Genomic DNA, 20,689 nt, shown 5'->3' on the forward strand with positions numbered 1-20,689 from the left:
GTTATCAGGACGAAATTCTGATTCAGTGACTGAGTCCTCAAGAGGTCAATTGTGTCTTCATGAAAGCCTTCCTGGAATAGTGAATTTAGTACTGAAATATGTGTGATTAAGCACTTGGCTTTGATAGGTATTCCTCTTTGATGTACTGAACTTCATTAGGGTTGAGGCATGCTTCTTACGAGCAGTGTTAACCAGATAAATGTGGTACTGTTTAGTCATTGGCTATGTTAGTGATTTTTTTTTCTTTCTTTGGGGGTAAGGGATTTTTTTTGGGGGGGGCAGGTGGGGTGGGGTGGGGTGGGGTGGTGAGGACAACTTCAAGGTTCCTGTTCAGAAACTTTTTAAGAGAAATATTAAATTGACAAAATACTGCAGTGTCCAAATAACATTTTAAAACATTTTTCGAACACACTAAGATTTGAATGCTTGAAATACATTTTAGGTATTGAAGGCATTATGTTTGTATTTCTGTGTTTAAAGAAAACTATGGTAACATTGGTAAAAATATCAGTGTTCAGACCCGAAGACTTTAGGAAGGATTTGGGTGTATCTAGATGTTGGGACCTTCTCCCTGTGGCTGTACTCCACTCTGGGAGCATCTTCTCTTTCCAGAGGGTCAGCTCAAATCACTGTCTATGGGCCTGGAAATACTTTATTTTGTATTGTTGAGTTAATTATTTTATAATGCTAGGGTAGTGCAATGAAACTGCATGAAAGACTTGCAGTGAATTTTTTGCTTAAGAAAACATATGTGGTATGTTGTCTTTTTCTTTCTTTTCTTGCAGGAATCTTTATGCAAGTCTTTGTCTTCGTGGCCTGATTTTCCAATAGCAGGAGGAATTTTCCCTAGTATTGGGGTGGTTTTCAGTCACACGGGTTTGTAATTTAGGGTGCTATACAACCTGAAATAAATTCATATATTATAAGAAGAAGATACATACTCTAGGACAATAACTGAATCTTGTAACAGTCTGGGGGAAGTATACCAAGCTTTTATCTTTTTTCTTTTTAACCAGAAAAAAATAGGAACTTTTTTGCTTTATTTATTTATTTGTTTGTTTGTTTTGACACATGCTCATGCAAATGTGTTTGAAATGTGCTGGTTTCATTTGTTTTGACATTGGAAAAGATTCTGTGGTCCAGTGCTTTCTTGTCACCTCCAAGGGAGAGAAATTAATTGGAAAACTGCATATTTCCAAAACCAAGTCCATCATTCTCGTATACAGTCCAGTTTTGAAAATGTTAGAAAAGTGTTATGAAATGAAAACAATTGTGAAGATCTCCAAAGTTGTCATGAAATAGAGTTTTTGTCTTCTGAGTGGCTTTGATTTATCTTTCATCTTCTTTCGAAGGGCTCTTGGTCGATAGAAAGAAGTGTTGAAGCAAGTTGACCTAGATAAGGTGCATGGCATTTTTTTTCCCGGAATTAGAAAAGCAGTAGTAAAAGATTTCTAATGTATCAAAGTTTATAAGTGCTACTTAAAAATAGATGTGGTTGAAGTTCCCGACATTCTCATTTTGCAAAGTCCAGCTGGGGCTGGGTGTGTTTGCGTGTATGAGGGGAGAAAGCTGGTGGTGGCAGCTGAGACAAGGCTGGCCTGGTGGGGGACAATTGCTGGTTGCTGGGCGAATCCCTCTGCTGCTTCCAGAAAGGCTTCGCGTGGTTCCTTGTGTCACTGTTTTGTACGGTCTAGCAAGTTACGGTGTGTTAAGCTCAGAGCACCCGCCATCCGTATGCGTTAAAAGAGCCATTTTGAGCGTAAATGCATTATCTGTTATGAAGTGAATGATAAACTGTGTTATCATTTATTTCCCACCAATGCAGTGCACGCTGCAGAAGGCAAAAATGTCATAGCTGTGCTGTTCCCATCGATCCCCGGTACAATACAAGGATGTCCTCGGCCTTCCTCCCGGTGACGTTGTGCCAGGCGAGGCAGCGCAGTGAGGTGTCAGGAGGAGGCCGGGGCCCCGCAAGGCACGCAGCCGCCTCCTTCAGCCTGCGCCCCCTCCCTATGGGTACATTTTCACAATCTCTAAGGGTTTCTTCTTTTGTTCCACGTTTGCTTTTTCCTGATTTCAGCATTCTTTCTACATATTTCCTGTTCCTCCAGAAGAGGGAAGCCAACTCGGCGTGTTTGTCACCTAATGCTGGCCTTGCTCCCCGCCTCCAGCTTGGGCCTCCCTGTCCCCACTTGCCGTTGACGCTACACGCTGCAGGTTCCTGATGCGTAACTTAAGAGAGTATCTCAGATGGGAATTGATGAAAGACCCATTTATGTGCTCAACAACAGCCTTTTCCTGTGGGTTATTTTCAGCATTGGCTCAGGAAATGTGTTTGTGAAGCTCCTTAGTACTCTGTTTTGTGTGGTGATATTTTAACTGCAGCAAGGACTAATTTAACTGCACATGTAAAACAGTAGGGGGTTTTGGCATAAAATAAGTGTTGGGAAAGAAAAGAGTCATAATATTAACTTCAGTTTTTATTTAAATGCCAACAGTGATATTATTATGCATCATTTACCCCACATTCATATTTGTTCCAATGAAAGTAGTTTTAATGAGTAGACTTACAGAACTGTATGCAGCTACGTTGTCTCAGTGCCCTAGACATTGAGGTTAAGGACTTTAGGTTAACGAATGCAGGTTTGTTTTTAGATACTAGAATCTAAGAAGTTTCTTTTAAAAACTTAAAGTTTACACAAGTTTAATTTTTCCTTGAGATGATTATCTTTGTGCTTATGTGAAACTGTTTCACCCAATCAGCAGAAGTGGACAAAAAAAAACCAACTCCTGTTTATGTGGGTAAACAAAAGGAATTTTATCAAAACCACCAATTCAATAACTACAACCTGAGCCAATGGCTTGGTGATTTCAACTGCACTGAATTCAGTTGATATATATCTATATTTCTACTGGCGTTCCTGGGGGTCAGATGTTCTGCTTTGATTTTGAGATGAGCTGAAAAGTTCAGCAAAAGCGTCTAAATCCCATTCTTCGTCTAATTGATGAAAAATACCAGAGGAAGAGAGCACAAGTCCAGTCTTGAGAACTGCTCGATTACTCTTTGCAGTGAGCATGTGCTGCTTTCAACCAAGCTACTTCATCCACTGTTTTTCAGCAGACTGGCCAGGAAGCTCTGCCAGCTAACGTGCATGCAGACAGCCGTGTGTTTAAGAGTTAAGTCACTCTGTGTTTATTTTAGCTCTAAGTCACTAGCTTTTGAGTACTCTGATATTTAGCTTTCTTTCGTCATCTTCTAAGTATCTGACACATAAAAATTGCAGTGCGATGGGCTGTGCGTTATTTTTAAATTGCACAAGCAATGTTTTGAAGAAAACCATTACAGCCCTGATTTCAGGGATAAAGTCACCAAAAATTAATAAAAATAATGATCAGTCAATACATAAGGTTTTAGGCCCTTCCATTGACTTTGGTCTTAGTGGATGAAAAGTAGTTATACACTGGAATTTCACGGTAGTCCTGGCAAGGTAAAGTCAATTTTGCTTGAAATGGGTATTAATAGGAATTTTTGTTCTCACTTTGTTGAAGTTCCCCCTTTCCTAATTGCTAATGCATGGTTTGAGATTTTGTCATATAGTTTTCTAGAATTCTCTTCTGGTCTTGCTGTCCTTTCCCAGTAAACACTTCTCACTGGGGGGAGTGAAGAGTTAGAGTAGCAGGTCCTGATTGTAAATGAACACTGTTCGTGGTCCTTCTCCGTATTGTTTGTTAGCACTTCCATGCCAATTTTTCCAAAGGTTTTGGCCATGAACATTCTGGATGTGCAGCTCTCCCTATGAAATAGGGCTGGAAACCAGCATTAATGATCAGGGAAGGCAAAAAGCTGTAAACTCTGCAAAGACTTTATACTTTTACCTACTTCTGAAGGTGTGAAATCCCTCACATTTTTGGGTGCCGTTGAGAAGAACTGGTAGAGTCCTTCCCCTTTGCAAGTTTCAAGGCAAGGGTTTAAATCCATGCAATTTGCTGCCGTGTTTCACTTTGCAGTACTAATGCAGAAGGCCAGCCCATGGCATCAGCTTGGATTCTGGCTTGTTAAACCCACATGAAGTCCTCTGGTGTGCAGCAGTAGCTCTGGCAGAGGCAGGGCAATGGGGCCGTATGCTCTGCTCTTCGTGCCCATGCCATGGCGCTGGGCAGCTGAATCGATGTGCTTGCTGTACACCACCTGCGGCGTGGCAGAGGTTGCTTCAGTAAACATATTGACGTGATAAATAAATTGGGTCAGAGAACAGTTTTCTCTGAGACTTTTAGAACTGAGACCTCTTTTTTATTATTATTATTTATTTTTTTTAAATAAGGCTTTTCTGTGGTGAGTGTGGAAGCATCTGAAGCATGCATGTGTGTTTATGCTGAACTTTCCAGGGAGCGGGGGAATTGTCAACAAACGGTCCAGCAGAGCAGAAACTGAGACAGGCTGCAGTGCCTGCGGGAGGCTGCCTGCGGCAGGAGCCGGTCTGGCAGCTGCTGACATCGGTGCTGGATGTGACAGTGGCCTCCGAGCCACGCTTTTAAAGTTGTGCACTAATGTGCGTGCACAGTGAGCGGTAGAGAGCATAGCGTGCCTGAAGTAGGGTAGCTGAAGAATGGGTTGAATGGATCGGTTTTGTTTTTTTTTTAAAAAAAAAAGTACAGAACTGTAACTGTGAAACACATAACAAATGCCTTGCTTATTTTTACTTAAAATGAAAATCAAATTATTTTTTTCTTATTGTTGAGGAGAGCAATAATGACTGTCTTGACTTGAGGATAACAAACACAAAAATAAACGCTTCAGGCTGCAAATGCTGGGATTGCCTGGTTCCAGCAAGTCAGGTGCTGCAGTTTGCCACGTGCCCAACCAAGTGCAGAACTGCTGGTGTCACAAGCTGAATGCAGTGCCAGCTGTCAGCAGGGCCTCTGAGAGCCCCTAGCCCAGAAAATCCAGGTGTGAGCAGGGGCAAATCCAAAGGTAAAGACCAGGACAAAGAGGGCGGTGCCTTGCATAAAACATTTTCCGTTTGAGTTGCTCAGCTGGAATCAGATGGTTTCTGTTTGCTGGCTGTGCTAACTGAGGAGTGTTTATGTTGGTAATTCTATCCTTAAAGTTCCCTAACCAGCCTGGAGAGAATATCCCAGAGGAATTATAAGTGATGCAAATAATCATAAATTCATTGGTCTAGTTTGCCTGATATTTGTTTTGTGGTGCCTTTTTTTTTTTTTTTAATATATGTCTGATTTTTTTTCCCTCAGCGATGTCAACTATGGAAGGACAGCTCACAAAAATAACTAATGGATCTTAGAGGCACAGTCTGTTCAGTGGTCGTAAAAATAAAATAAATGAAAGAGAGATCAAGATTAGCTGTCTGTCACATTCCCTAGCATTGGACCCATGAAAACTCCCAGTCTGTTGTCTTTTTTTTCTTGCCATTAGTCCCAGTAACACCGAGAGCTTATTGATATCATTGTGTTGTCCTTGTGGCAGAACTTTAAAGCCTTAAAAGCATAACTTTAAAGCTGCCTTGTAAAATGCTGTTTGAGAGGACATCTTGCCAAGTGGCTCTCACTGTAGAGAAGCACCGTTTTTGGCAGAGAAGGTGAAGCCCCGGTAGCTTGTCTGCAATAAGGCACCCAATGCCCAGCGCTGGCAGCCAAGCTGGCACCGCCAGAGCTGCAGCAAGACCCATGAATGTTTCTGACACTGCCCTCCGCACTGGAGAGGAAGGTTGTAGTCTCAGCTTGAGCTCTTCCAGCCGTGCACCTGTCATTAAACCCAAGATGTGACTGATGCTGTAGGAATAACTAAGAGAAGTAAGCCAACTGGTCCATGCTGCGTTTCATCCTCATATGCGGGTTGCTGGTCCGGTGTGTCTGAATGAGATATGGAAAGCAGGGAGATGTGAAGAGGACGATATGGGAGGGAAGTTCAGTAACAGCTAAAATGGTCAATAGTTGCTGGCATCAGAGAACCTGAAGTTTGAATAATGAGGTTATGATGGATTAGGGTCCAGAAAAGGAAATATAGGCTAATGTTGTCTTCTTCAAGATGGTTGTGGAGCTGAGGTATTGAAACAAAATGTAATGTGTCCAAAAAGCACATTAATTGATGCCTTTATTAATCTTGAGATGATCACTAATGCCTTCGTAGATTTCCTTAAGACTTCCACAGGAGCTCATTAGTGATCTTGGCTAGTATTCATTATTATCTTTGTGTTTTGCCAAGTATGCTTGCTTTCTACAGCTGATTTCCTTTTTTCAAAACAAAAAACAAAACACACCTGCAGCAAATAAATGTGAAAGACATTGAAGTATATTAAATAAAAAGTATCAAATTAAAACAAAAGGAAACTCACTAAACAAAATGCAGCAGTTGTTAATTAAGCAATAATTTCCCTTCTGTTTTGGCATTCCGAGAGCGTCTTCTGCTGTCCTAAGTGCCCAGATCATATAATTGCTTCTTAAATTGTCAGAAGTGTACACCAAGGATCCAGTGAGGGGTCAGTCAGCGAGGCATGCTGCCATACCTACAGCTATTACAAGTATGAAGTGTTATGAAAAAATGTAACAGCCTTATCAGCTCTCTCCTCCGCAGGTCCACAGACAGTCAATATGCTTTTAGGTCATTAGAACAAACAAACGAACCACACCGCTGAACATTCCTTATTTGTTGAAATCGATTGCGTGGGCTGGAGGTATTTAAACTAGAAGTAGATAAAGAGCGATACGTGAGATGAAAACAACTGTGAAAGGCTTGTGAAATGGTATATCAGTAGAAAAAGGATTTGAGATGAAATACCCTACTAGCTATGATACTAAGCAATCATATCATATCATGATAGCTTATTTGCTCTCTTATGTTTTGATGTGTATTTTCTAGTTTAGTGTAAACTGAAGTTTGTGTAATTTTTGCCTGTATGTTGAAGGCTTCCTTAAAAATCAGATGAAACAACAACAAAGCAGGAAAAAAAAAATACTGGGGAAAGAGACAGAAGTATAAATATGTGAGCCACTCCTGCAGAAAGCATGAGAGATAACTTTATGCTTTTAGCAGAGTGTTGTGTGCTAAGTTTGTTCATTCAGCATTCCTACATATTTGTGATTATTTACTAGAAATAGAGAAACCTCTTAAAATAAAGAAAATCCTAAGAAAATGTATATAAAGGAGCACTGTGGATGAATCTATATGAAGAAATAATTTGGAGCTGTGGAAACTTGCTTTTATAGCTATGGTGATTCTGCATATGAAGTTAATTCCAAGGTACTGTTAACATACTTAATGTTGGGGACATTGCATGGCAAAGAATCTCTCTGAATCATCTCAGTTGAGCTTAAAATAACAATTGCTTTCTAAATGATTTGGGAACCAAGACTGAAACGTTTATTGTGACTTCAGGCTATAGTGTCCAATGCAGTGTCTAAATCAACAATGCCTGAAAGCAAAGCCTCAGGCTTGTTTGGGCATTCTATAGTAATACACATAAACAGAACAGCCACCAAGCTCTTCCAGCTAGAAAAATAAATCCTATCCTGATCAGCATAAAAAATGTGAATCTAGGGTTCCAGTCTGGCAGTTTAACCAATTTGCTGAAAAAAAAAATAATAAAAAATATGATGCTGGTGGTTCAGGTTTTGGAAGGTTTTTGCTTGTACAAGCCTCACTGAATACCTTAGTTTATAAAGCTGCAAACAGTGAAGTATTTTTTTACATGAAAGAAATACATGTGGAAATAAACATTTGCAGTTTTAAGTTACAGTATTTGAGCTAAGGTGTTTTGGTCATGTTTTGAATACAATAAGGATTTTTGTGGTGCTCAGGATAGGATTTATTTTTCTGTCGGGAATAGCTTGATGGCAGTTCTTTATGTTATGAAAGTTTTATCTTGTTTGTCTGACTAGGACTGGCATGTTTAGTTTCATTAGTGTTCTGCTATTGCATTAGGAACATCCAGCACGATGTAAATGCTGCACCCCATAAACTGCTTCATTCCAAAGCAGATTGACACCCCTTTAGTTCTGTGTGTCGAAAAAGCCCCGCATCTATATTTAGGTAGGTTGCTCACATGGTATGACAGGGTATTCTTACTCAGTGGGCAGTAGGGTGAGCTGGCAGTGATGGTGTTTCACATGACTGATAATGCAGAAGTTTCTCTCAGCAGCGCAGTGGGTAGGACAAGGAATCGTGATGAAGAGGGAACAAGATAGAGGGAGGTATTTGTGGTATATTGTGCACTGTCAGAAGAGGTGCCAAAAAAAATAACCACTACTGCGTGCCTGTGGTATTTTGGAAAAGGAGAATTGATATGTGGGGAAAAAAACCTTCTGTTTATTTTAAGATTTACTATTATTTCCAAACTCATTTAGAGGCTACGAGGAATTTCACTTAGTCTAGAGATAATTATAAGTGAACTATATATACATTTGTGATATAGATGGACTAAGAGGGAAAAGTACAGAGAGAGTGATCAGTATATACAAAACCGCTTTCTGTTTTGTCAGAAAAGCCATGGTGTTTATGACGAAAGGTTGAGGCAAAAGGTGCGAGGAGAGTGACGTGTTCTCCCACACGTGGCTGATAAAGGCCGGTCAGCGCAGGGACACTGTCACAGCCGCCTCTGAAGAGGAGTACAAACCCGCGGGTTTGCATCCCATCCCTGAACACGCGGCTTGTTTGATTCTGGAAACTGGGCAGGTGTGATGTGACTTTTGATCATCAGCCATCTACTCATCCATCGTGGATCTGTTGTACGAAAAAGGAAAAGAAAACCAAAGACAAACCCAGAACACCCAAAAGCTAAACGCACCACACGGAAGAACCTGAGGGATGCATTAGGCTGTGAGCTGAAGGAATACAGTATGAAGATGAGTAGCAGTTGCTCTGAGGTGCTTTGGCTGTGGGGGCAGATGCTGTAAGAAAGATTTGGTGGATCAGTTTCCTTTATGGGAATAGCACGTATAGCATGGGAATGTGCATACATACCATGAGTGCAAGAAAAGGAGCTCATTCCTTAAACATTAATGTAATTCACAGGAATAAAAAAATATACTGAACAGCTCTAATCTGCAGATACTTGCTAAACATCCTAAATCGATATTAGTTAATTACTAAAAACTTCCATTTTTTCAACTAAATGTTTCTGGTAAATAAGCAGGTTAATCTTGCATTTAGAAAATTCTTCACTCAACACAGGCCAACTAATTTGTTCCTCATGCTTCAGTGCTGACTGGGTTATGTTTGTGCAAGCAGAATACAGCCTCACCTAGAAATATGCTTGTTTCTGACTTCAAAAAGAGCAGGTTTTCTACAAGTTCATGTGTTGGCACTTGTCTGGAAGCATTTAGATGGAAAATGGTAGCAAAATCTGAGAATATTCCTGTATCATGTGCTTAGGCAAAAGATCTATGATTTCACAAGTGTGAAAGTAATATTTTTGTGGTGCGAAGAGATCCTACTTAAAGTAAATTAAAGCACCAGTTAATACTAAGGATAGGAAAAAAGGCAAGAAAATGTCCGTTAACAAAGGTAAATATTAATGAATAGGAGACTAAAAAGTGAATTCTGATGTGGTTAGAGATAAAGCTCGTAATGCACTTTGCAATGGAAAAAGTCATTCCAGATCAGTATAGATTTAGCGCTTGATGTGAACGGTAAAACTATAAAAATAATTACATAGAAAAGAAAGAAACAGCAGTAATTAGTTCTTTAGATTCTCAACCTGCAAGCAAAGGGGTAGATCTACCCTGTGTAATGTCACAGATGAAATAAAGATGGCTGTCATCTATAAAATAAAAAGATAGGAGATGGCATCTGCTAAAATTAAACATTTTCAGGCCAACAGGTCGTTGGGCTGTGAATTAAATGGACTAGACGAGGAGTTTTCTGAATTGCTGAAGTTAACAAATAACTGTGGAAATATTAGAGCCCCGCTAGTGCAGCTGCAGGAGGGAAAGCCTCTTTTTCTGCTTTCCTGAAACTCGTGGAGCCTCTGCGGGAGCCGTCCCTGGCATCCTCAGTGCTCGTCTGTTCTGCGTGAGGCTGATCGTCTCCAAACTGAAATACCTGGGTGTTTCCGTGCTCCCAGGGTGCCACAGCCTCATCTCAGTCTCTCGTCTGGACCCAGTGATGAGCCTGCAAGCTCTTCTCCCCCCCAACCCAATTCGGCTGTGGGAGACAATAAGTGCTTGGGTGTTTCCCTTGTCCTTCCTGTGTTGCTTTAACAGAACCAAGCTATTTTGGTCTTTTCTACGTCTTATGGCTGACCAAGGTCTGCCCACAGGCCAGCTTATCTTGTCTTCATCTCTAAATATCTTTCCGTTTGCGATCAGCATTTGTTTGCTGTTTTGTTTTTTCAGTCTCTGCCTTGAGCACTGAATAATCAACACCTTGCCGTAGCTGCCAGAGCATCCTCACACAGTTGGTTTGGTATTCTTCATTTCAGCTATTCAAAAAAAGGTGACTGGCAGCTGCTTCCCATGGGATCCACACTGACATGTTTTCTTTCTGGTAGCTATCATGTTTGGAGGCGGTGGGTGTAAAGAATTGCCCTCCATCTCTGCTTGCTTGTGACTCAAAGTTAGGAAAAATAAAAGATAAGTCCTAACCATCCCGTGTGTAGGGAGGCACAGGGCATCTGTGGAAAGAAATATGTAGCTGTGAGAGATATTAGCTGCACAAAACTAGGTGTTGGTCAGCACAGTAACATCTGTGCTGGCTACAACAGCTGTGGGGTAAGGGTTTCTGCATTTGCTTTTGGTTTTGTAGAACAGCTAATCACTTTTGTCTCATATTACAATAAGCTTGTGGCATCCTGGCATCTTTCTGTAGGCCTTGAGCACAGATTTTGTGAATTTAGACACTGCTTAAGTGTGATATGAAGTTATTAGATATTCTTAAGGATTAAAACTAGGAGCACAGGGATTTGCTATGCTTCTATATGACTTTATCAAAAGTTCAGGCTCTGCTTCCTCTAGTCATTTTGTTTTCTTCTTTAGCTTTCCCTAAACCACACCCCACCCCCATTTTATTTTCTAGAAATGCATTTCTTAGATCTGTTAAAGTTGTCAAGGCTAGTTAGAGAATGAAGGTCGTGTGCCTGTCTCATGCAATTTCTGTGCTGCAAATACAGCTGAAGCGAATGAAAAGAGACCTCTGTAATCTTTGTACAGCAGCAGAACACGGTTATATTTTCTGGCTGACAGCTACCTGGAAGGTGTCTGTCTCTGGGGGATAAGGGTTTTAAATCAAAAGATTCTGCTTTCTTGTTATTAAGAAGTATTGGGCAGAACAGTTATAATATTGCCATCCCTGATGTGGTTGTTTAGCTAGCTTTGATAGCATTGATAAATAGCCTTGTATATGCATCTAAAATTTCAGACGGAAAGCTCCAGTCTGAGCACTGCATCTGGAACAGGTCCTGTTGTTACGAGAGAGAGGGAAGCAAAAAAACCACCATGTTTCTTTATGTTTCTGGCACACAGTACAAATGTTATGCTATATGTGCGTGTAGCAATAGGGGAACAGGGTTATCATATTTGTTGTCAGGTAAACTCTGAAGGACAAGAATAACATAAATACTCCAAAGGTCCCAAGGCTTTTGGCTGCTGTCAGTGAGCGTTGTACAAGTACCAGCTTAGATAAAGCATTGCAGAGTTGTGGGTCCGCTGTAGAAAATCCTACTGCCGTCGTCATGTTCAGATTACACACTACTGTTCTTGATGCTTCTGATACCAAGCACACCAGTTACTGTGGGGTAAAACAGAAAACTCTTTACCTAAAGTATGGTATGTTTATCGACTGTATATATTTTAATTTTAGGTCCTTAGAAGAGCACCATGATCATCCTGGCATGGTAATGGGAGATCTTCAGTCAGACGAAGAAGATATCGTGAACAGTTCCGATGAAGATGATGACACGAATTCTGATTCGAGCAAAGGGGAGCCTGATTCTCAAGATCAGGTATTTTTTACATCCTTATCTTTTGGAGCTATTCCTCCCTCCTGTGTGCGCTATTTAAAGAGACCCTGTTGGGATATTTTCAAATAAAAGGCATTGAGTCAATGTAACTTTATGTATTCCATACCTTCATTCTTATTGTTTAGTACATTTTTTCCAAAACTTTGACTTGTGAACATTATACTAATATTAATAGAGCAAGTTTAAAAATGTGCTATTAGAAAGTGCTGCTTGGCACATTTGTTCTTAGTCTTTCACTGAGTTGGTGAGCTGCAGACTTCCCTATCATGCTCGTTTAGTAGTTACACGCACAGATGTGTATTCAGAGATCTTCAGTTTTGAAACGGTCAGGCTTGAAAATAACTTGTTAATGAGGCTGTCTATTCCTCATGGATCCTAGAGTGCACAATGTGTCTGTCTCATGCCCATTTGATTTGTCAGCCTTGGTGAAACCCAAGGAAAGGGATCAGGTGAAGGTTGCAAGGTCTGAGGCGCTGCTTCTGGAAAATCTCTTGGAAGCTGTAGTTTTGCCTGGATAGTCCTGTTTCAGGGGGTTGGCCATGCAGTGTGGGCTGTGTTCCAGTAACCACGTTGTCTGTGCAAACGGCTTTCTTGCATTCACATGGTCTGCTAACTAACATGTAAGTGGTCGCTGTATAACACTGCTTGGCACACAGGACATATATGACCAAACCAATTTTTAATTCTTCCTTTTCAATGGACTGAAAAACAGGAGTCTCCACCTGCTTTTCAGTATTTAGGTTCCTTAATTGACTCCTTTGGTGCTGAGGCCTGTCATTGTAAGGTTGCAGGACCACTTCTATGGCCCTTGGAGGGAGTGTGTGTCATGGTCAACTGTGTGAAGGTCGAGGTCTGCCTTTCTGTTAGCTTCTGTGAATGCCAGATAGGAACGATTTCCCCCTCTTTTAATCTTATTTCTTTCCTCTTCAAATGAGGAACAGGGGGACAGTGCTAACTATTTAAAATGAAAATCAGGGGTCCCATCCCTCTTCTCACAGAAAAAAACCACTTGCATCTCGAAGAAGGATGTTTTTTTTTAGTCCTGGGAGCCTTAACACCAGCATGCTCATAGAATATTGCCTCTCCTCAGTACCAGCTCTGGTGGCACTTACCTCCTTCCAAGTGGAGCTTTGTTTTCTTTGATGATAGACTTGGTTCCTTTCAAAAAAACAAGACAAAAAAAAAAACCACCACCATGACCACCAACAAAAAAATACTGCAGTGAGACTTCTCAGTGCTGGAAGGGAAGATTAGATGGTGTTGTGTCAGGTCTGAATTTCACTTTACTAGATCTTCTGAGAGGAATAAATGTGGGGAGGGAAAAGCTTATGTCTGTGTTACTTAGCAGAATTGCATCTGTACAGAAGCTAGCTGACCTGTGTGCCCCTAAAAATGCCCTCAACCTTCTGTGACAGAAGTTTTGCAGGAAAAAAGTCCGTGTTAGGAGGCTTCTCAGACAGGTTTTGTGGGACGTGTGCTCTCCACCAAGTAATTCAGAGCTTGTTTTGAAGCATCTGCTCGTCAGCTTGCTCCAGCCAGCCTGTGGCACGTGCGGCCGGCAGCTGGGGATTAGCAGCGACCTGCTCTTGCTTAGAGCTTCCTCACGGCTCCTGCAGCTGCGGAAGGGAATGAAGCAATCAATGCATCGGTCCTCAGCTGGTTTTGTTTTTGTTTTTATTTTTCCCTACCACAAGCATCTGGCTGTTTTGATGCTTTTTGTCCATTAGTGGAGTCACAAGGCTTCTTTCCAAGAGAGCATCTGAGAGGGAGCCCAGTCCATATCCTTCACGTCTCCAATTTAGACTCTTTTAGGCCCAGAGGATCTTTTGGCTGAACAAATGCAAAGTGGCCTTTTCACTGCCATCTGGTACGTGAAAAGTCTTTCAAAGGGGGTTAAAAATGGACTGTGATGTTTCGTTTTGTAATTGTTTTGCATTAGCATCTTGTTCTCAAAATACTAATTTTCATCTGATTTGCAACTCTGAGATCCACCGTGATACCTTGCTTTGCATAATGGAAGCATTTGTGAGTTCAGTCTTGCAGTCAGTGTTATCAGCTGTGCTGTCTAAAAAGGCATCGAGGCCTGAGGATGGGTGTTACAACCTTGCCTGCATCTGATTGACCCTCACTGGGCGGATCTAAGTACTTTTTGGAAATTAGCTTAATTTTAGAAGTTAAATCCCAGCTCTGTGCATAGTTGTATATAAAATACATAATGTATTTTGAATGTGTGAAGTGCAACATTGAATTATTAAATTTAGAAAATAATTATTTTCTAAATTTAGTAATTTGGGACTGTCAATTGAATTAAAATTAAAATAATAATAATAATCTGAATTTATTGAATGTTACAATATAATTAAAACCAACCTATGAATCTCATCAATTCCACTGTTTGATTCCTAGCACTAGAGAATTGTTGATAGGTTGGGAGAAGAACTAAAACTGTAGATGAATTTTGCAGCATTAGTGCTCAAGATTCATATGTGCAATGGCACTGATACCTCATTTTCAAAATAAGCTGTTCAATGCCTATGCTTACTATATTCAATACAGTGTCCTCAGGGCTTCGATTGCATTTGTCTTCTTTATGATGTTTTATTCCTCTTCATCCATGCTTTTTCTTTGCAGCCCATTGAAATGGAAGCCTGAATATGTAATAGATGTAGTGACAGCTGGTAGCAGAGAGGCATATGGCAAACCATGAGAGCTGTTATGGAAAAAGGTGTATTTTAACTGAGGGAGATTATACATGGGAGTTACTGAGCAGAAAAAAAATATTTGCATCCTGACACCTACCCCCTTTTGCTTTGCTATATCTGTTCACTTCTATCTGGTGTTGAACAGTAGCCTTGACTTTTGGAAGCCATATGTGTGTACATAAAAAACCAACATCATCTAAACAGTGTCCCAGGTAGATTATGAAGCTCACACTTGGGTAGCTTCACAGTATGGTTGCTATGTATTCCAGCAAATCTTTTAGTAGATTGTCAGAAGCTGACTTTTCTGTTCTGTGTCATATTTTTCTCCTTCCATCTTTTTCAATAAAGTCTCTGTTTCTTTTAAGACATTTATGAAAGCCATTTGAGTTTACTGCAAATACTACTGATGCTGTAATAATCAGGAGATAATGAATAATATACACGTATTATCCACACTTCACTACTTTCACTAACCAATAATAATCACTTCCTAACACTTCATCCATTATGGGCACGGGTGCTTCCTGTAATAATTAAATAGAAAGGCTGATAGTTATATAAAAGGCTACTGTTCGCTATTAGTGTTATTTCTAGCTAGAAGCTATATTGATTTTCACACAGATCCTGGAAAGCCAGGAGATTTCAAAGCAATATAAAACACTTCTATTAGAAATAATTAGTGAATAATTACGTTGGATTTGAGGAACTACTAGCCTGAAATGATCTTTACAAGAGTTTTATCAGGTGCATAGTATAACATATAGTTTTATTTACAGAGCAAGGCATCTGGAAAGAAGACAAAAGTTTACCATATTGCCAAGGAGATCATGAGCTCAGAGAAAGTGTAAGTGTCAATACTAAACTTAAAAGCTACTCAGTTTATATTAATTGGGCAATTGAAATATAACTATGTGCTTTTTCTTGCTTTTCTGATAGGTTTGTGGATGTGCTAAAGCTCTTGCACATTGTAAGTACAAAAAAAAAGCAAGTTTCCTCTTCTGTTTGTTTAATCGCTGTTAAAGTTCTATGTTTTGGTTTTATTGGAGTGAATGTGTTCTTTTTTTTCCTCTGCGTTTTCTGTGTATTCAAAATACAAAAGTTAATCTAATTCAGCAGAAATTTAAAGTTCCAGATTTTTCATAAAGGATATTTTGGTGGTTCCTTATGGGGCTCCTTTATTAATGTATGCAATCTTCCAGCTGAGATGGGGGTACTGCTTGAATATTAAAAATGGATATATATCCATTTATGTTAATCGGCACCATATTTATAAACCAACTTGTACCATAGCAACCAAAATAAATCTTTGGTTAGAATAACTTTTAAAGTCGAGAGGAGAGGAAGGGATCAATTTACCATTAGAAATAGTAAATAAAAATACACATTTTTTAGGTAATCTAACTAATTAGCTCTTATGTTGCATCCATCACATGGCGTTATAGTTTTTTAGGCTGCGGCTTTTTGGCAGATGCTTGCTTTCTGATAACAGCTGTGACTGCAGTACACACAACATGATGTCCACAGCAAGGGTTAAGCATTTAGTCCTTGGTTATGCACACCAATCATGTGTTACACGTGCTGTGTAGAAGATGATAAAATAGGAAATTAGTTAGCTTTGCTTTCTCTAGCTTAATTTAGTGGGATTTCTGTCAACTTCTAAGTGATATGTGTTTGTACCATTTTATCACTCTGTGAAGTGCAAACATAGTAATTTTCCCTTGGACAGTGAAGTAGCTCCATTGCAAACAGATGCATTTGTCCGTGTTGCTCTCTGGAGAAGCGTGTTCTGTGAAACCGGAAACAAAGACTCTTATGTATGGATGTATACAATGCTGTAATATGGAGATCTTCAAGGAAACAAAAATTCCCACACCACTTGCTGATTCCTCTTTTGCCCTCCATTTTAGTAATTGATTTTCTTACTTTGTTCAGGCTTGATTTTTAAATGCTAAATCAGGCAGTTGTGGCCAATATATAATTTATATTCAACATTGTTTCTGGTACAAAACTCAAGTGTAAATACTCATTAAAGGACGAGAATCATCCTAATGAGTATAAACAAGTTTTTAAGCTATATGACTTAAATTATCACATATTTCTGGCACCAGTTTGTCTTAAAGGTGTCTTCACTTTTCAGTGTGCCAGTCCTTAAAATATATCTTGAGATAACATGTATGGTATTTACAGGTTCAGGCTTCCTAGCAAGGTGGTTGATGCCCCACGCCTGTCAGCGTACAAAAGGCATCTGGATAATGCCATTGGAAGCAAAGGCTGTCAGTGCAGAGGTCGCAGGCAACCGGGAAAAATAGGGGAAAGGGAAGAGAGTAGGGAGTTTAGGAAGTTTCTGTCATAAGCTTAGGGTTGTCCACACATTGTAAATGTGCAGAGTTGTAGGATGTGTTTTGCTTTGTTTTAACGGGTAACTCACATAAAGCCATTATGTAAGTTTCTAGCTGACAGATGCAAACAGGTTACAAAAAGTTGTGTTGGCTGGCAGTAACAATCAGCACATCTTCAACGTAGTCTAAGAGGGGATGCTAGGCTGTTACCAGCTTTGCCATTGTTCTGCAAAGGTGAACCTCGGTAAGCATCTTTGCCAGAGTGGGCACCAGTTTCAGGCACTGTGTGAGTGCGGTCTTCATGGAACAAAATTGCTGTACCGGAGAAAGGTTACAGAAACTTTTTTTTTTTTACAGTGTAGTGGGTCTAAGAGCTGTTGTTTGTTCATCACAGATGTTATTAAATTTGTTTATTTTGATCATATATTCTTTATGGATAAGATATAAATGTTGATAAAATAACCTATCAGACTTCATATGGACTGAATCACACTGATTTACTAGCTTCAGTGACAGGATTACTAACTGTCAGTCAAGCAACCTGTGGCAGATTTATGAATTAAAAACCTAGACTCTCCCCGTACTGGGCTACTTCACCCATAGTAAAGACTTGGCTGATCAGATGAGTCACCGTTACACCTTCTGAACTCTCTGGCAATGGTTTTTCAGAGTAAATACCTGAAATGTAGTGACTAATTCAATTAGTGAAGATTTGAAGTTAATAGTACTCTGTCCAGTCTGCATTACCAAAGCCAGTTGTGCAACAAGAGTGTTGATGTAAGAGAAATGTTTTAAGTTGCTACTGATGAAATGGAGCCTAAAGCAGTTGAGATGGTGGAAATGTGGTTGTAAACTGGTTACAAGCACCACTGAACTTTTTTGGCGTTTTTTTCTTTTATGTTAACACAGTCAAGTTAGGTGGTGCGACTCCTCAAAGACATCAGGGTGTCTGCCTCTTTGGACACTGTCGCACTGTTTAAGTACGTCTGACTGCCTCTGCTGAGACAGATTACAAAAGATGTCTAGAAAATTCTAAACACTTGGAGACATTTCTATAGCATGAAATAAGCCAGTCACAGTAGAGATAATGTACTTTAACTGGCTTTGGACAATGGTGCTCTCTCAAATGGGTTTGCTTGAGGCAAATCAAACATGAGATGCAATCTTGAATTCTCTGTATTTCTGTAACTATTGTAAATCTGTTTTAGTGGACAAGATTCCAGTAAAATGCTCTTAGAAACTCCTGAAAACAAAGGGGCTTACATCAAACCAGTTCCGTGTATGCATCTTTGTGAGATGGCCCATATATGGTTTCTACAGGGTAAATGAGGGTTGAGAAGATGTGAGAAATGATATTTCTTCCCTAAGGGCACTTGGAGGAAAAAAAAAAAAAAAAAAGGAGAGGGGAGGAGCAGGACCTGTGAACTAGATGTGAAATGTCAGGGAACAAGGTATGTTCCTGGGCAGGAGTAAGGCAGGACTGGTGCCCTTTGTGGAGTCTTTGGACATGGTTTGCTTTGCACAAATGAGAGGGCCTCCTCAACAGCACCCTCTCACTGTAAGAGTAAGCTGGGTAAGCTGCCTGGCTTAGTTGCTCTCAGTTCTTTTATCCATTTTTTTTTTTTCTCACCATTCTGTTTTTTCTTCCTTCCTTTCTGATTTTTTTCCCCTTCTGCTGTGGTATGGACGATGAGGTTTCTGGTCCAGCAAAGGAATGTGCTTTTTTGGATGGTCCTTCTGCTTCGTGTGTGACTTTGTGCTGCACGAAAAAAGGAAAGCTTAGGCTTTTGCCTGAGCTTTAAGGTCTCCGCATCTGACTTACACCCCAGCTCTGTCCTTATTAGGACTCTGAGAGCCAGACAAAGTTGTCAGGAGGCACCTGCAACTTTTCTGCAGGCACAAGATCACCCTCTTATTGCAGAAGGCAGATCAGAGGTCAAACATTTTTCTTTTTTTCTGTTGTGTGTCCTTCCACAGGCACTTATAAGACTGGGAAATTCTGGCTTAATGTTTCTAGTTTCAGAAGACATTTGCAAAATTGTGTATTAAAAAAAAGTAGGCCTTCTGTATATTAAATTGCGGTCAAATATTATGACAAATAAATTATTCATAATAGATTTGGGAAAAGAAAATGTAATGTGCATACAGAGAAATAAAATAGCTGTGGGTTTTGGAGTAAAGGAAGTCCTGACCTCTGGTTCTGGCTTACTACTTACCAACTGTTTGGCTGTGAAAAATTCTCTCAACCTCCCAAGTCCTTTTTCTCCAATTTTAAATGTCAAAATTTGACCAGACTAAGGTAAAAAATGTAGATAAATTTTTAGTCTGTGAAGTGCTTTAGAATTTCTGATTTGAGGCACCTGACTATGAATCGCAGTTGTCATTACCTTATTTAAAAGGCTAATGAAATAATTTTGGTTTGGAAGGAAGCATTGGTCTATGACCCACTCTATTGCTTGAAATAACATTCCCAGAATATATCACAGTCAAATAATTATTGTAAAAATTAACTATATTATGTTATTAAACACTTGTAAATGGTTTTACTGCCTGAAAAAAACGTGTGGAATTCCCTGTCAGTTTTCCAGAAGTGATTTCATGGGTTTGAAAAATGTCACAATCCGCATTTATTCGCGGTCTCTATTAACTGTAAAGTTATAGTCAAGACTGCCCATTTGATTTTTTGCTTGAAATAATGTATTTGTGAAATCTTCTGTAAGTGTATTCCTGGCAGCCTTGTTTACAGTTTGTCGCGGGCCGGCAGCCTGGCTGTTTCCTAGAATGTGCAGCTCTCCTCTTCTCCTCCCCCCATAGGATGTGTGTGTGTGTTCCTTGAAAAGAGGCCAAGCGCAAACATATTTTTCTCCTTAAATTAAACTGATACTTGAGCTATCTGCAGGTGTATTTAGCTGGGAGTTGTACCTCAGCGGAAGGGATTATGGCTTATTTTTGCTTTGCTGATGGTATGTTCTAGGAGAACGGATCCAAGATGAATATTGGTTGAAACCTTAGGAGTGAAATATGTGGCTACATTTAGATCGTGTCTTCCAGTTAAATGTGTGAGGAGGTTTAACTTCACCCATTCCAACTTGACTTCATTCAGCTCTTAGGTACCTGAAGGTGCCGTTAATCCAGTCAGCAGCTGAGTGAGCGTTCGGTCTAGTCAGGACCTTCTGGGGTGCACACCTAAACTTCTTCCTTTGCTCCCTAAACTGGGGTGGGGGCAAGCTGCTCGGCGTTGCACCGGCAATCCTCCAGTGGAAAGAGAGGATTTGTGACTCAGGGCCTTTGCAGAGGGGAAGTGTGTGGGCTGAGCACGGATGATTCACGACGGGGTCAGAATTATTTCAGATATCACGGCCATTTGCTTGTTTAAGGAAACTGCATTAAAGGAGGGGTGGGGGCTGGGAAGGGAGAGCAGCAATGGTGGTAGCCGTCCTGAAATGCTGTTTAAAAACTGAACAGCCCTGGCGGGACTGTGTACTAATAGAATAAATAAAATTCCCTAAGGTATTTAAGTTGGGAATGTTTAATCAGGCATTAATTCAGCAACTGTTTGTACTCTGAGAAGCCTTTAAAACTGCTTGAACCAGATTTTGATATGGACAAGTACCCAGCGAGATGCTGTCTTAGTCTAGAATAAACTGAGACTCTTTCTGGCACGGAAAGAATGTGC

The 20,689-nt window shown here is 40.2% G+C and overlaps 1 protein-coding gene across 2 annotated transcripts in view; it reads left to right on the top strand.

Annotated features, from left to right (window-relative positions):
* The window catches only part of FGD6 (FYVE, RhoGEF and PH domain containing 6), a 72,799-nt gene that overhangs the window by 15,190 nt on the left and 36,920 nt on the right, over positions 1 to 20,689 (top strand). For both annotated transcript variants that reach the window (XM_080577458.1, XM_080577457.1), the window contains 3 exons: positions 11,813 to 11,954; positions 15,451 to 15,518; positions 15,611 to 15,641. In XM_080577458.1, coding sequence (XP_080433584.1) covers positions 11,813 to 11,954; positions 15,451 to 15,518; positions 15,611 to 15,641 — 241 coding nt within the window. The remainder of the gene's footprint in view (positions 1 to 11,812; positions 11,955 to 15,450; positions 15,519 to 15,610; positions 15,642 to 20,689) is intronic.

The sequence above is a fragment of the Anser brachyrhynchus genome (assembly GCF_964034855.1).
Source record: "Anser brachyrhynchus genome assembly, chromosome: 1".
In the NCBI taxonomy this organism is placed as follows: Eukaryota; Metazoa; Chordata; class Aves; order Anseriformes; family Anatidae; genus Anser; species Anser brachyrhynchus.